This window comes from Hevea brasiliensis, unplaced genomic scaffold (genome assembly GCF_030052815.1).
Source record: "Hevea brasiliensis isolate MT/VB/25A 57/8 unplaced genomic scaffold, ASM3005281v1 Scaf1, whole genome shotgun sequence".
NCBI classification, from domain to species: Eukaryota; Viridiplantae; Streptophyta; class Magnoliopsida; order Malpighiales; family Euphorbiaceae; genus Hevea; species Hevea brasiliensis.
The window spans coordinates 9,652,036-9,667,397 of NW_026614585.1; the positions used below are offsets into that span (position 1 = coordinate 9,652,036).

The following is a 15,362-nucleotide window of genomic DNA, read 5'->3' on the forward strand; positions in this document are numbered from 1 at the left end:
ACACTTAACATAAATTAGCTATCATCAGCTACCATCTAATAACTATCAGCTGTATTTAACAATTAAATCAAACAGACCCTTATTCAATAGATTTGTTCATGATAATATTCTCACTTCTTATTTTAAATTTGTTGATGAAAAAATAATTTGATAATGTGATAGATGTTGTGGTGGCGGTGTGGTCGGTGGTAGTGAAAATATTGATAATTTTAAATTAAAATAACATATGCTATAATAATATTATATATTAAAATTTTACTACTAATTTAATTATATATATATACACACACAAAAATGAAGTTGTAATGGTCTTCCAAATGCATTCCATTTAGACTTTGATTCAATCGCCTAAAATCTGTGAAATAATGGCCACATACAATTTCTGGTGAAGATAGGTAAATTCTCGGCTCAACTGTACCTTTTCCTAGCCAATTGGCTCCCAAGAACAAAAATTAAATTTGAACATACAGAATATAGCAAAAATATCATACATCGTATGAATATTTCACATTTAGAAAATGAAAACAAAATATATCATTTCCATGTTTTTCACAAAATTGATCTCTTCACTGTTTCACTTAACAGAATCTGTCATAGTTTTTAACATAAGAACAAGAATATACAAAAAGAACCAATCAATCTTCACCCTTCTTACCAGCCCACATAGGAATTTTGGAGTATCTCATTCTCATTCCTCTTTCATGTCCCCAGCCAGCAACTCATCTACATCACATGGTTTTTTTATCAGAAAAATATAGAAAACAAATTGAAAGCAGAACAAAGATCCGTAAATGCGAATTCAATAGAACAAGGATAGATGTGTGTGCTAACCTTTTGTACAGTTCCCTTACATCTTCCCCTAATAGTGGGCTTTCCAGGTAGGGATCGCCACACTCTTTCAGATCAACTGTCTCCATCTCAAAATCCTGATAACCACAATACTCATTCCATTCAAACCACAATTTTGAAATTGCTTCCTTCCTGAAACAAGTGCTATGGTCTTCCTCCTCAGGTGAATCCGCAGCAACTAATCTATAAGCATACACTTTATTCTTCTGGCCTGGACGGAATGCCCGCCCTATTGCTTGGCGAGTAACTGAAGGATTCAAATGAACATCCAAGATAATAATGCGAGAAGCCCCAACCAGAGAAATTCCCTCTCCACATGCCTTAATGGATCCAAAGAAAACTTTTGCATCGGTGGAGTTGTTAAATCTCTCCATGGATGACTCCCGATCATCAGAAGTTGACTCACCTGATATTACAAAAATTTCTTTCCCCAAAATCCAACCTTTCACTTTTACTACTAATCTCTCTAAAAATTTTAAAGGAGTGAGATATTGGCTAAAAACTAGCAGCTTCTCTCTAGCCGACTCACACAAATTTAACATTGTAAGAAAAAATTTAGCTTTCACTCCATCTCTCAAATTAATTTCCCCTAAAAACTTATCCATTCTGTCATTAGTCACGTCAGAATTTTCAGATATACTGTACAAATTCGGGTGCAGATAAACAACACTTCCAACAGAATTTCTCTTGAATTTCCTAGCCCATTTCTTCAATTTCTCAACTTCTTGCTTCTGTCTAGGACTAAGGTTAAGCACTACAGTGAAATCAACAAGTCCAGGAAGCTCATCCAAGAAATCTCCTTTATAATAATGAAGGACCTTGCTAGTCATCTCTCGAAGATCATGTATGACAGCCACTTTCCTTCTAAAATCTTGATCCTGTATTGTGTGCTCAACCAAGTCATAAAAAACTGTCTCCCCAGTTTTGAGATGCTTTTTCACTCCTTGTATATGTACCTTGCTCATAATCCGCTTGACGATGGCCCGGGAAGTATTCAATCTCAAAAACTTTGGGCGAACGAGATTCAATATATTGAATACCTCCTTGACATGATTTTGGTAAAGGGTGCCAGAAAGCACCACCTTACGAGGTGTCTGCACCTTAGCAAGTGACTGCAGAACATCAGTATTCTCATTCCTGGGAGTGTGTCCTTCATCCAAAATCAGAATTGTAGGTCGCTTGAGCAATATTTCTTGACAACTAGCTGCAACCTTACTGTTTACATCATCACAGACAATAGAGGAGAATTGTTTGTACCCTAAGAAAAGAATACTCCTTTGCTCCACCCACTGTTTTAAGACCTCCAGTTGCTGTGTGCGACCATCTGCTTTCACGCTATAAAAGTCATACAGTGGAATATCCTCAACCTGCCAAGTCTGAAACTCCTTTTTCCATGTAGCTAAAATTCCTTTTGGGAGCACCACCAGTGGTCTAGCATGTGGATATTTGGCTAGGAAACTCTGCATGAAACTGATGATCATGAATGTTTTTCCAGATCCAGGAGCATGGGCCAAGATGCAGCCCCCAGGATTATCTGCCACCAGGTTACTTCGAAGGAAATTGAAACCTTCCACCTGATGAGGTTTCATTTGCTTCATGTGCCTTGGATGAGCAGAGATGTCAGTGACCATCAAATCTTCCTCAGATAACTCAATTCCAAACATCTCATTTGAATCTCTGTCCTTGACATTCCGATACTCAGATGCATAAGTTCGTGTACTCTTTTTCTGAAATGAGAGAAGAAATCAAAGTGAAAAAAAAAATTCCAGACAAACAGCAATTAGGTAAGACAACCAAATCCCAAGTTGATGATATGTGCAAACGTCGCAACACACCCATCATTATATCAATTGGCCAATAGAAAAACAAAGAGCAAAAGTAATAACTTCAGAGAACACAGGAATTCCACTTAAAATCTACATTTGCAGCAAAAATGATAAAAGAAGAATTCAATTAGAAAATTAGGAGAACACAAAGGCACTACAAACACAGAAATTTGGGCGGACACAATACCACTCAAACTGCCCTTTAGCACAATACACCAAATTTCCCTCATGACCTTGCTTATTCCATGCTTTACTTGGCTGCTCAACATTGCCTTAACTTGTGATAATGCTTTTCATGTTATTTATATGTGTTTTAAGGCAGTCATGTATTTATCTGTAATGCCAAGACCTAGCCTTTATCGCTGAAGAACTTGGTCACCAAGTTGCTGTGGCTATTACTTAATTTGGTCATGACACAGAATGTTTCTTCAATAAGCTTTGCATATTTGTTGATCACAATTCAAGATGTCAGTCAATGGCAAATTTAGATAAAGTTCACATGTCAAAAGGAAAACCAATCGAACAAATTGTATGATGTGGTATAACAATTTTTTTATGATGATGAAAACAGAAACCAAACATGCTTACTGATATGCCCAGTTGATAAAAAGTAGCTATCTTGCCATACAGCAGGACTTTTTCTTTTCCATAAAGCTCCTCATGGTGTCACAAAGGTGCCATACAATGCTTAAAAGTAAAGATACCTTGTTCAGTTGATAAGCAAAATATCTGAACATCCACATAGAAATCTCACAGAAAAGCAAACTTTGTAGCCAGGATAAATTGTTTAAAGAGCACGGTAGGACAACCTAAACTTGAAGCCCCAACCTAAATTTGAATTCCTACCCCAACCCCTTTGACGCCACACTTAAGGACCGGTCCACTTTATTGCCGACCCTATGCATAAACAGGGGACTGCAAGCACTAGGGCGACTATTAGGTCTCAACTAGACTTGGATGCCTCATTAACCAAGAGGAGGCGGAGGAGAAGCAACACAAAAAACACAGCGAATTACTTAAGAACAACAATCAACTGAGTATATATGCATTACTTGGCACTTCAATTTCGTACATGTGAATAAAACTCATCAAGATTGAAAACTAAAAGTACTGCATCATGAGATCAACAAGAATACAGAAATGATGACCTTACCTTGTTAAACTGAACCTCAATTATGGTGTCAATTCCTCTCTCAATAACCCCACAAATGCGACAAACATAGCCAATATCATCCTTCAAAACAAAAGAGTGATCACAATATTCTTCATCTTCTTGCATGTGTTCATCAGATGAAGGATATTCAGCAACATCCTACCAGAACCAGCAAAAAATCATGTACGAATACAAAAAGAAAATAGCAAGGAATATTCTAAAAATCAAAATTTGAAATTACTCATTCTAACAAACAAAATAGAATACTAGTATGCACATGGTCTAAAACAAGAAAATAAAGCAAAATTATCAAAAGTCATTTGCGAATTCTATCCCTTGAGCTTGGTGGTGTATACAAATAATAAAGGAGTTTGTGCAACATGAATGATTCAAAGAATAAAGTACAAGTGATGCAAATAACAAGGGAACTCCATATGGGAAATTGGGAATTGGATTAATGATTTGGCGGGCTACTCTTCATGGTTCAGTAGCTCAGGAATTTTTCATAATCAAGGGCATTAAGTAATTCTATATTTCTTCTGGAATGGGCAGTGCTAAACTATCTTGGGTCTTATTCAAGTCTACTTCATTTTGAGCCTTAACATAGAGTCCATAAGTTTTATATTTGGAGTTCAAGTCCCACAAGGTTTAGGATTCTTTGTGAGTCTATAAATACCTAAGCTTATAATATTTCATAATTCATTTTTCATGTTAAAATTTCAGCAATAATACCTTAAACATGATTGTCATGAAATGGTTCCATTCAATTACTTTTTCTTTTAAACCTCCACTTGTATAACCAAGAAATAAGTACCTTAGAACATTCCAATGCTATTGACATCTCCTTCCATATATCTCCAAGACCATCATCTTCAGTCCTGGATTGATTGTTGTCATCATACTCATCTACACCAACAAAAACACCTTTATCTCTCTTATCGGTTTCACCAGCCAAACTTACTAACTCTTCGTGATTTTTTCTCTCAGAATGGGTCTGAACCTGAATGACATTAGAACAGTTAAGTATACAATAAGAACAAAAGAACAAAAGAAAACAATACATGGTAGTATCCATTTATGCATCATTTAATGGCATAGGTGTTTCAAGTCCAGTGCCTACCCCTCTTCAAGGATGCTTCATCAGTTAAATTAAGGTGACTTCCTTCACAGGCAAGACAAGAAAGCAACTGTTTTAGAAAGCACCCATTTGAATACTAGGTTCTTCTCTATATGCACCAAGACAGCAGTTGAGCAACTTATTTAGCAAATCATGAATCATCCACTTCCATACATGGGAAGGTAGCTATAGGATTCATCAACAGAACACATCTTGTAACAGTATTAAGAAAAAAAAAAAAAAAAACCGGTACATCAGACACTCACAGTTGCATACATGCTAATGGGATTAATTCTATAGATAAAGCCCTAAACAAAGTGGGATAGAGCCACAGAGGAAAATAACCTATTTTCCGTATTTAGCTTGATTAGGATTAATACTTAATTGAGTTGTATATGTGTTAATCTTTTTATCGTTACTTGCAATTTCAAAGTTACATATGTAATAGAAACTTACAGCTGTGTCCACCAAAACTTGCCCTGCGGACCTTGGCAAGATAACCTCCTGGAAGGGACAATTCGGCCTATGATCTCCACTGTCTTCATCATCTGAATCCAAAATTACAACATGCCTTGGTTCTGTTGAAGGATCATTTGTCACACTACTATCATCCTCCAAATCAATGACACATTCCGGTGCCCTTGAAGCATCTTCGCTTGGGCCCTCTTTCCTATCATCCAATAAGATATTTGAAAGAATAGGATGCTTCTTCAGATAAGGGCTGAGAACTTTAAGCCTCCGAGAAATGAGAGCTTCAATGTCTTTTGTCACACTTCCATATCTACCAGAATCTAACTTATCGATGAAGCTTGATATGGCAAATGGATCAGAATAATCAACAACTTTAGAAGAGCTTCCATACCCATCTCCATCATTAGATAGTTTTATCCTTTTGTGTCCTTTAGAATATGACTCTGTTAACAAAATCAAACAATTAAATTACAATGGAAACAAAACAATAAGGAACACAAAGCTCTCTTAAACTGCTACATTTTCATACAGCAAAGCCCACATGAAAACAAAAGTAAAAGGGAACTATTGGACTCTGAACAATTCAAGAAGTTATTCACACAATTTAAAAAGTTGAATATCTACATTTTTAGCATCTACGCAAAAAAAAATTAAAAACTTAATAACCACAAGTTAATATAAAATCAAAATTTTGCTCCCAAGTCCTTCAAAAATTTTGAGTTCATAGGAAAGGTCTACAAAAATTTTACACATAGAAAGAGCAAGCGATAGAGTACCGCTAGGAGTCGTGTGAACCATCAAAGCAGCTTCCATTGACAACCAAATCAAAGCTTTAACCCTTCAAAGAAAGAAACAGAGAGGTTCGATCATCAAAACTATCACAACAGCAAACAAAACCAAAATCCATTAAAAAAAATCGTAGGAAAACAGAAAATGATACTGATACCGCCCAACGCAGAGCACTAATCGAAGACCTAAACTCAATCGGCAAGCGAACTCAACGATTTCCAAAGCAATTTTCAGCAGTATACATTACACTTGGACTGTCTGTAACGGGCTGTTGCCTATAGCATGAATGAAAATCCTATATGTATATTCCGCATACAATTAATTTGCCTCTTTTAGTAAGTGGAAGAGTTTAATTGGCTAAAGCAGAGGAGTTGGCCAATACAAATTTCCAAAGAAGGTTGTGAAACTGTTCTCGGATGCAGTGAATCTTTTGCTGCAGTTGCTCCTGGCGCGGGGTTCGGGGTTGAAGGAAGAGTCCGCTGGCCCATGGGAATAAAGCGTACTCTCACGTAGACGTCACCAGTTACGAAAACTCTATGTTTGGATGATAGGATTATTCTAGTCTTGTTCCAGATTGAAATAATACTGCTCCAGTGAGAATATATATATATATATATATATATATATATATATATATATATATATATATATATATATATATAAAATTTCTTTTTTCAGAAAATTTTAAAATTTAATAGTAGCTTAATTCTATCTAGTGGTAGTGGTGAGCATTCAATTTAAATTGGATCAAGAATTGAACCGAATCAAAATAAATAAAAAATCGAATCGAATTAAATTGCTCTATTTCAGTTCAGTTTGATTCAAATCTGTAACACCCCTGATTTTTTATATATTATTATTGGGCTTCGTGTAGGTATCCTCAATTCGCGGAAATTCGACAGTTGTCCGGATCTGTGAATTTCCTACGCATGCACTACCTACCGAAAAGTCTCCGAATTGGATCGAGGTTTTGGCTACCCCACCATTGTCGTGCATCCCGAGCGTTCTCAAGTCGGAATCGGCAAAGGTAAACCCGAACCTTTCTTTTTCGTAATTTTCTAGTGCTTAAATAGGATTGAAAATCCATAAAATATTCGTGGTAGCTTAGAAAATTACGATTCTTTTTGCAATAGCTTAGTAATATTTCTAAGGACCATGGCAAGTAGTTTTATAATTTTTAGAGCTTATTTGAGCGCTTTTGCAAAAATGATCAATTATAAGGACTAAATTGAAATTTTACATATTGTCGAATGATTGATTTGATGGGCCTGTGAGGGGCGTGTGATGTGATTGAGTTGTGGATATATGGATTGTGGATATAGAAGTGTGTTTTGAACCCTTTGCAGTTGGGTAGGTCCTAGGTATATGGGAGACTCACGATTTTCTGCACGACTTAGGACGTATTGGTCTTTTCTTTGTTTGTATTGAGTCAAATTTATTAAATGATTGTAATAAAATTGTCAGTGAGCCGACACCTTCTTCCTCCGCCCACCGCCTGACCACCGCCAAGTCTGTGAGTAGAATATTAATTTTAATCGTAATTTCGATATAATTAAATCTTCAAGCATCCCAATGAATCACTTATATGCCAATAGTTAAGTAGTGAAACTCTAGGCACGAATTATGATGCATTAATAACTGTTGATGTGCCATGGATGTTGTTGTGGTAATTTGGAGCAAGCAGCGTATGCTGGCGTCGTGTGATGTGGTGTGGACTATGGATAGGACGGGTAGTCACGCTTGAGTAATTCACTGGGACCCGATCCTTCGAGGGGTAGTCACGGCTTGAGTAATTCGCTGGGACCCTCGATTTGGTTATTAAGTGGAAGTCCGAGCTTGAGTAATTCGCTGGCATCAGGTTGGATATAAGAGAGTCAGATAGGGATCACCCCATATGTTATGATTGATACTACAGGGTGTGTGAGTGCTCCAAATTACCTTTTTGATGCTATGATGTGAAAATGTTGTTGATGTTGCATTTCACTCTACAGGGTGCATTAGTTTTAGATAGTTATAGGGATTATGGTTAAAATTGATATTTTACTCTCTGAGTCGAACGCTCACTCCTCGCTCAAAAATTTTTACAGCCACAGGAGGATATTTTTGAGGTTAACTCGCTTTCTCCTCGCAGTCAATTATTACTGTTTGTATAAACTTGTTAAATCTTAGAATTTCCGCATGTGTTAAAAATGTTTATTTGATTTGGGTCTGTAAACTAAATTATTATTTTGGGACCTGTAAACTTAATATGCTATGCATGTTTGATGGATTGGATGAGGGAGCTGAGCTCCCATTTATTTTTATGTTGATGAGTATGTGGAGGGTGAGCTGAGCTCCCCAAATGACTATATATTGTGTTTACAGGTCGGGTGAGTCAAAAACTCCCCGTTGGAAAGTCCATTTTTATGGCCGGACTCTGTCCGTTTGTTTTCTTGAAATTGGGCCCAAATGGGCCTTAGAGTTGGGTTAATGAATAGTTAGGCTTACTACGGGCCTCGGGGGCTTTAGGCTTGCCCAGGTCCTAGTGTCGGTCCGGCCCATAGGTTGGGTCGTGACAAATGTGGTATCGTGAGCTTAGGCTCCATTCATAGGGAAAATTATCTAAGTGTTGGGAAGAGTCTACTAGAGTCACATGCGAGTATAGGATTCTGCTTCCTTTTCCTGTAATTCTTTGTTTCTAGATTCTACGTTATACCTCGGGAAATATAAGATTACCTCAGTTAGTGTCTTGATTTTCGTGGAGTACACAGAAATGTGAAATAGAGTTAGTAGACATGTGAGATCTATCATGAGGATACGTACTCCAAGAAATGTTATATTTTTGTCAGTATGGGTTTAAATGGTGTGCCCATTTCGTAAGACACGAGTACATAAAAGTGAGTCTTAAAAGTACAATGTTCTAGATAAGGATGAGGATACCACTACCGGCAACATCGAGATGACCCAAATGTAATAAGTTTGTGATAATAGAAGATTCAGAGAGATAAGAAATTAGAGACCTAGTTTGTCAGACGTATCGTAGTAACTATACAATATTCTCGATGTCCGCCTGTAAGCTGCAGACACAAAGCATCGACATGAGATTATTGTGTAGAGCCGCGTGCATCCCCGTGGTGCTCCATAATGAGGGTGTTTGAGATGGCTTCTGCTTTGGTACAGCTTATGCCGTAATGTAGTTCTATATTTGCAGAGGAGTTGGGAACTCTGCTAAGAGTCTAGAGTTAGAATATTGAAAGGTCACGCTTGGGTGATAACTAGAGTCGTGACTCGATTACCCCAAAGATGAGCTAGAGTTACATCAAGAGTTGCCATCGCACTGCAGGTTTCTGACTAGTTGCAAAGTAAAGGTGACACTTATAGAGTGAGAATAGTATATCTTGTGTGTATCAGTATGGAATAAAGTATAACTCTACTACCTAGAGAAGGTTGAAACTATGAATTGATGATTTATAGAGCTATGATATGATAAAACAGTCATTAACTTGACATGGTTCTAGCACGGTGGTAGATGTAGTACCTTTGTTGCAGCAAGTTAGGATATAGTCCTATCTTTTCAGAATGGATCGAAGGTTATTACTGATAATGATGACTTATGGACTAGTGTCCCAAATGGGTCTGTAGAGTGTTGTAGAGAGTAGTTGGCTCGGGTATCCCGGAGAGGATACAAGTTCCATTATAGGAATCATATATAATCGATCACGATGGATGTAAATCCTTTGAATTGGATGACGGGTTTGGGTGCCCGAAATCTTAAGTTTTGGAATTGAGTAAACATGAAAAATAATAATAATAATAATAATAATAATAATAATAATAATAATAATAATAATAATAATAATAAATAAAATTACCGCAGAATCGCTTCTCGAGGTAGTAAGGGTATTATGTAAGCTAAAGGATAAGAATAGAGATCATACAATAAAAGTATGATCAGTAATTTGTCGAGTTCCGTTCTAATTTCAAATTATTCAAAACAATAGTATAATCTAATTATAATAGTGTTAAGAGTAATAAATTAGCGAAGATAAATCACAGAAGGCCAATGGATAAAGAAAGTGCAGAATGAAAGTTTGGGCAATTGATTGCAGATGCAATATAATCTAAATGCTAGTGGAAGTACTAGCTAGAGTGGTCAAAGGACCAAATCTGAGTAGCACTGACATATGATAACGCGATAGAGACTCTGAAAGATATAGTTAGCAAGTACAACTATTATGTTAGGAAGAAGAATGGAACCAGGGATAGAATAGTCAAGTTCTATTTTGGGTAAGACAAAGGAAATAAATGAAAGGACAACCTAAAGAGCGCATAATAAAAGGAACAAAGTTAAGATATAGGATAGGCTAAGTGTTATTCTTGGCAAGGAGAATGACAAGGATGGAAAACCCAAAATGACCACATTAGTGAGAAAAGTGATGGAGGTATGGAATACAATAATAATGAGTAAATGTTAGAAGGTGTGCGATGGTATTGCGGACTACCTAAATAGGTAGAGAAAGAGAAGTTAGTAAGCAGTAAGTTGAATAAAAGTCATTCTAAGGGATCAAATAGGTATGATGAGAGGAAAAGAATGATAGATAATGACACATAGGTTTTAGGTTAGACTTTTGAGATAGTGAGAAGGTAGTTAGAGGTTCGTTATGAATGTCATGAAAACATTTTTAGTGTGATCAACAGAATCACTTTGTAGTGAAGCAATAACGATGTGACAATAGTAGGGTAGAACTAAAAGTGACAAGTCCGATGGTTATAAATCACTAGAAAGTTCAAGGATCAAATTAATGACCCTAGATAAGGGTGGAATTAGTGTTGGAAGAATTTATTAGTGAGAGAAATCTTTCAGGAATCAACAAAAGTTAAGGGCACAATAAAAACGATGATAGATATGAATCATAGGTCGAGTATAATTTTAGTTAATAAATTATAAAATATTATGTCAAGAAGGAAAATGGTACAGAAAGGATTCATGCAGATGATACCTTATAGGTAGAGCATAATTGTGCTAGGAGATGATGAAATTTGGAGAGAAAGACCAAGAAACTTAGGTGAAACGTTATAATATGACAATCGGGTGTAGTTGAATATAAGAGGATATTTTCTTTCTTTCAAGTTTAGCTTGTGCTTTTGGTTCTAGAAGGTTATATAAGGAACAGTAAACCGAGTCAAGGAGACCTAGTTATTGAGAGTTTAGTAGGCACAAATTCATACATAATTTCGATATGAGAATGACAGAAGTGCATACCTAGTATTAAGTATGAAAGGACGAACAGAGTAATGACAGAGTTAAATTGAGTTAGCTACTAAGGCTTGCAAACTGCTTTAAACTATGAGCTGGAGGAAGTACTATTTATGGTTGAGATTCAATAGATGAAATTGTTGCTGATGGGTAATTTGAGGTTGAAGTTTAGAAAGCTATGGGCAGTATATATGATTATATTAAGGAGAATGAACACGTGAAGTATCTTGTTTGAAATTAAAGCATGACACATATTTCCTACAAACCGTGTTAGTTCAGATGGAACTTATAGTTTATGGGGCTCATATTCATCCAGATAAGCAATTTCCTACTAAGGCCGATAGGGAATGATAATGTTCGATAGTTAAGTTGGAAAAATGGGATACAAGAAAAAAATTTCTATGGGTAATTATAAGTGTTACATAAGGTGAAGAATGTGCTGGTAGGAGTAAATCATAGGGTTAGAATTCTTGAAGTAATGAAACTAGTATTCAAGATAAGACTAAGAAATAAAAAGAAAGTTAAAGTTTATGATGGGATAGACATCTTTGAAGGAAAAGGTGTAAGGATGAGATAGGACTAAAATTAAGGAATAAGTACAGCAGGTTGAAATGATACCAACAATACCAAAAATAGGAAAAGGGAAGTGGATAAGATGCAAAGGACAGGAAGAGAGCTCGATAGAGTCATTTATAATGATGAGGATAAGGAGTGTCTAACCACTGCCCCTGTGTTAACACTACCTATGAGCGGTGAAGGATACACTGTAATCGTGACGCCCAGAGTTGGCCTAGGGTGTGTTTTGATGCGGAATGGAAAAGTAGTGGCTTATGCTTCAAGGCAGCTGAAGAGGCATGAGCAGAACTATCACACCCATGATTTGGAAATGGCAGCTGTAGTCTTTGCACTAAAAATCTGGAGACACTACCTGTATGGTGAAGTGTGCGAGATATACACCGACCATAAGAGTTTGAAGTACATCTTCCAACAGAGGGATTTAAACTTGAGACAGAGGAGATGGATAGAGCTTCTGGAAGACTATGATTGCCCCATCCAGTACCACCCTGGGAAGGCCAATGTAGTAGCAGATGCTTTAAGCAGAAAATCTTCTGGCAGTTTGGCGTACATTTCAGCAGAGAAGAGACTGTTGATTCAGGAGGTACATGAGTTGATGGATCAAGGTTTAATCCTAAATCTTTCAGATGAGGGGGTATTGTTGGCTCACTTTTCAGTGAGGCCAGACTTGAGGGACAGAGTTAGAGTTTCCCAGCACAGAGACCAACAATTGATGAAGATTATAGAAAGAGTAAAGCAAGGTGAGGGTGGTGAGTTTGGATTTGCCAATGATGGCGCCCTAGTGCAAGGTTCTAGGATATGTGTGCTCGATGTGGACAACCTCAGGAATGAAATCATGCGAGAGGCACACTACACACTGTACAGTGTCCACCTAGGTTCCACCAAGATGTACCATGATGTGAAAGATAGCTACTGGTGGAATGGTATGAAGAGAGACATAGCAGACTTTGTGTCCAAGTGCTTGACTTGTCAGAAGGTGAAGTTTGAACACCAGAGACCGTCAGGGAAGCTGCAAGAGCTCCCTATCCCAGAATGGAAGTGGGAAATGATCACTATGGATTTTGTGATCAGGTTGCCTCGCATCACGCGAGGATATGATTCGATATGGGTAATTGTAGACCGCTTGACCAAATCACTCACTTCTGCCTCAGAAGACTACATACTGTGGGCACAAGATGCCCTACTCTACATTCGAGAAATAGTCGATTGCATGGAGTTCCGGCCCATAATATCGACAGAGGGCCCTACCACTTCTGGTTTTGGAGAAAGTTGCAGGAGGCACTTGGCACACGCTGAACTTCAAGACGGCTTTCCACCCTCGCATGCATTTGACAAATTGAAGGACAATCCAAACATCGAAGACATGCTTCGCATGAGTGTTTTGGATTTTGGAGGTCAATGGGATGATCACTAGCTTTGGTGGAGTTGCCTACAACAACAGCTTATCACTCCAAAGATAGGAATGGCACCCTATGAGGCACTATATGGAAAAAGTGTAAGTCTCTCCGTGTTGGACAGAAATGGGGAAGCGAAGGTGCATGATGTAAACCTAGTGCAAGACACTTCAGAGATAGTTCCTTTAATCGTGAACGATCAAAACAATTTTCAGAGGGCGTAAGAGTTATGCACTGCACGGAGGGATGTGGAGTTTGCAGGGCGACTATGTATTCTCAAGGTTTCTCCAATGAAAGGAGTCATGAGATTTGGAAAGAAGGGCAAGTTGGCACCTCGATATATTGGACCTTTGAGGTTACCGATAGAGTTGGAGCAGCTTGCTCACCGCTGGAGCTACCACCCAACCTCTCTCACGCTCATCCCGTGTTTCACATCTCCATGCTCAGAAATACATTCCCGATCCTTCTCATGTATCGCAAATGATGTGATAGAGCTAAAAGAGAACTTGACATTTGAGGAGCAAACAGAGCCATAGTGGACTACCAAGTGGGACAAACGAGATCAAAACAGATCCCTATGGTTAAGGTTTTGTGGAGGAGTCACGCTGGAAGAGTGCACTGGAGTTAGAACGGGACATGCGTAGCAAGTACCCTTTATCTGCTCAATGTATAATCATGTGCTTTATTCTGCTTTGTGTAAAATTCGAGGACGAATTTTCTGTAAGGGGGAAGAATGTAACACCCCGATTTTTATATATTATTATTGGGCTTCGTAGGTATCCTCAATTCGCGGAATTCGGCGCTTGTCCTGGACTGTGAATTTCCGCCGCATGCACTAGCCACTGAAAAGTCTCCGAATTGGATCGAGGTTTTGGCTACCCCACCATTGTCAGCATCCCGAGCGCTGCTCAAGTCGGAATCGCAAAGGTAAACCCGAACCTTTCTATTTCGTTATTTTCTAGTGCTTAAATAGGATTGAAAATCCTTAAAATATTCGTGGTAGCTTAGAAAATTACGATTCTTTTGCAATAGCTTAGTAATATTTCTAAGGACCGCAAGCGTAGTTTTATAATTTTTAGAGCTTATTTGAGCAGCTTTTGCAAAAATGATCAATTATAAGGACTAAATTGAAATTTTACATATTGTGATGAATGATTGATTTGATGGGCCTGTGAGGGGCTGTGTGATGTGATTGAGTTGTGGATATATGGATTGTGGATATAGAAGTGTGTTTTGAACCCTTTGCAAAGTTGGGTAAGTCCTAGGTATAGGGAGACTCACGATTTTCGACGACTTAGGACGTATTGGTCTTTTTCTTTGTTTGTATTGAGTCAAATTTATTAAATGATTGTAATAAAATTGTCGTGAGCGATGCCTTCTTCCTCCGCCCACTACCGCCAGGACCACCGTCAAGTCTGTGAGGAGAATATTAATTTTAATCATAATTTTGATATTATTATATGTTCAAGCATGCCCATGCATCACTTATATGCATATATTTATGTAGTTAAACTCTAGGCACGATTTATGTTGCATTCATAACTGTTGATGTGCCATGGATGTTGTTGTGGTAATTTGGAGCAGCAGCGTGCGTTGGCGTGCGTGTGATGTGGTGTGGACTATGGATAGGACGGGTAGTCACGCTGAGTAATTCAGGGACCCGATCCTTCGAGGGGTAGTCACGGCTTGAGTAATTCTGGGACCTCGATTTGGTTATTAAGTGGAAGTCCGAGCTTGAGTAATTCACCGCATCAGTTGGATATAAGAGAGTCAGATAGGGATCACCCCATATGTTATGATTGATACTACAGGGTGTGTGAGTGCTCCAAATTACCTTTTTGATGCTATGATGTGAAAATGTTGTTGATGTTGCATTTCACTTTACAGGGTGCATTAGTTTTAAATAGTTATAGTGATTATGGTTAAAATTGATATTTTACTCTCGAGTCGA

At 37.8% G+C, this 15,362-nt stretch overlaps 1 protein-coding gene across 3 annotated transcripts; it reads right to left on the reverse strand.

Annotated features, from left to right (window-relative positions):
- Positions 1-474: 474 nt before the first annotated feature.
- Positions 475-6,679, reverse strand: LOC110648464 (protein CHROMATIN REMODELING 35). 3 transcript variants are annotated; one of them, XM_058141342.1, is made up of 7 exons: positions 6,391-6,679; positions 6,193-6,254; positions 5,402-5,859; positions 4,643-4,828; positions 3,829-3,987; positions 832-2,576; positions 475-723 (listed from the first exon to the last, which is right to left on the reverse strand). In XM_058141342.1, the coding sequence occupies exons 2-7, from the start codon at positions 6,227-6,229 to the stop codon at positions 720-722; spliced, it is 2,589 nt and encodes an 862-aa protein (XP_057997325.1). In that variant the 5' UTR covers positions 6,230-6,254; positions 6,391-6,679; the 3' UTR covers positions 475-719. The 3 variants fall into 3 exon arrangements, with proteins under 3 accessions (XP_057997325.1, XP_021658394.2, XP_021658395.2); XM_021802702.2 differs by having other exon boundaries at positions 6,363-6,679; XM_021802703.2 differs by having other exon boundaries at positions 6,357-6,679.
- Positions 6,680-15,362: the final 8,683 nt, after the last annotated feature.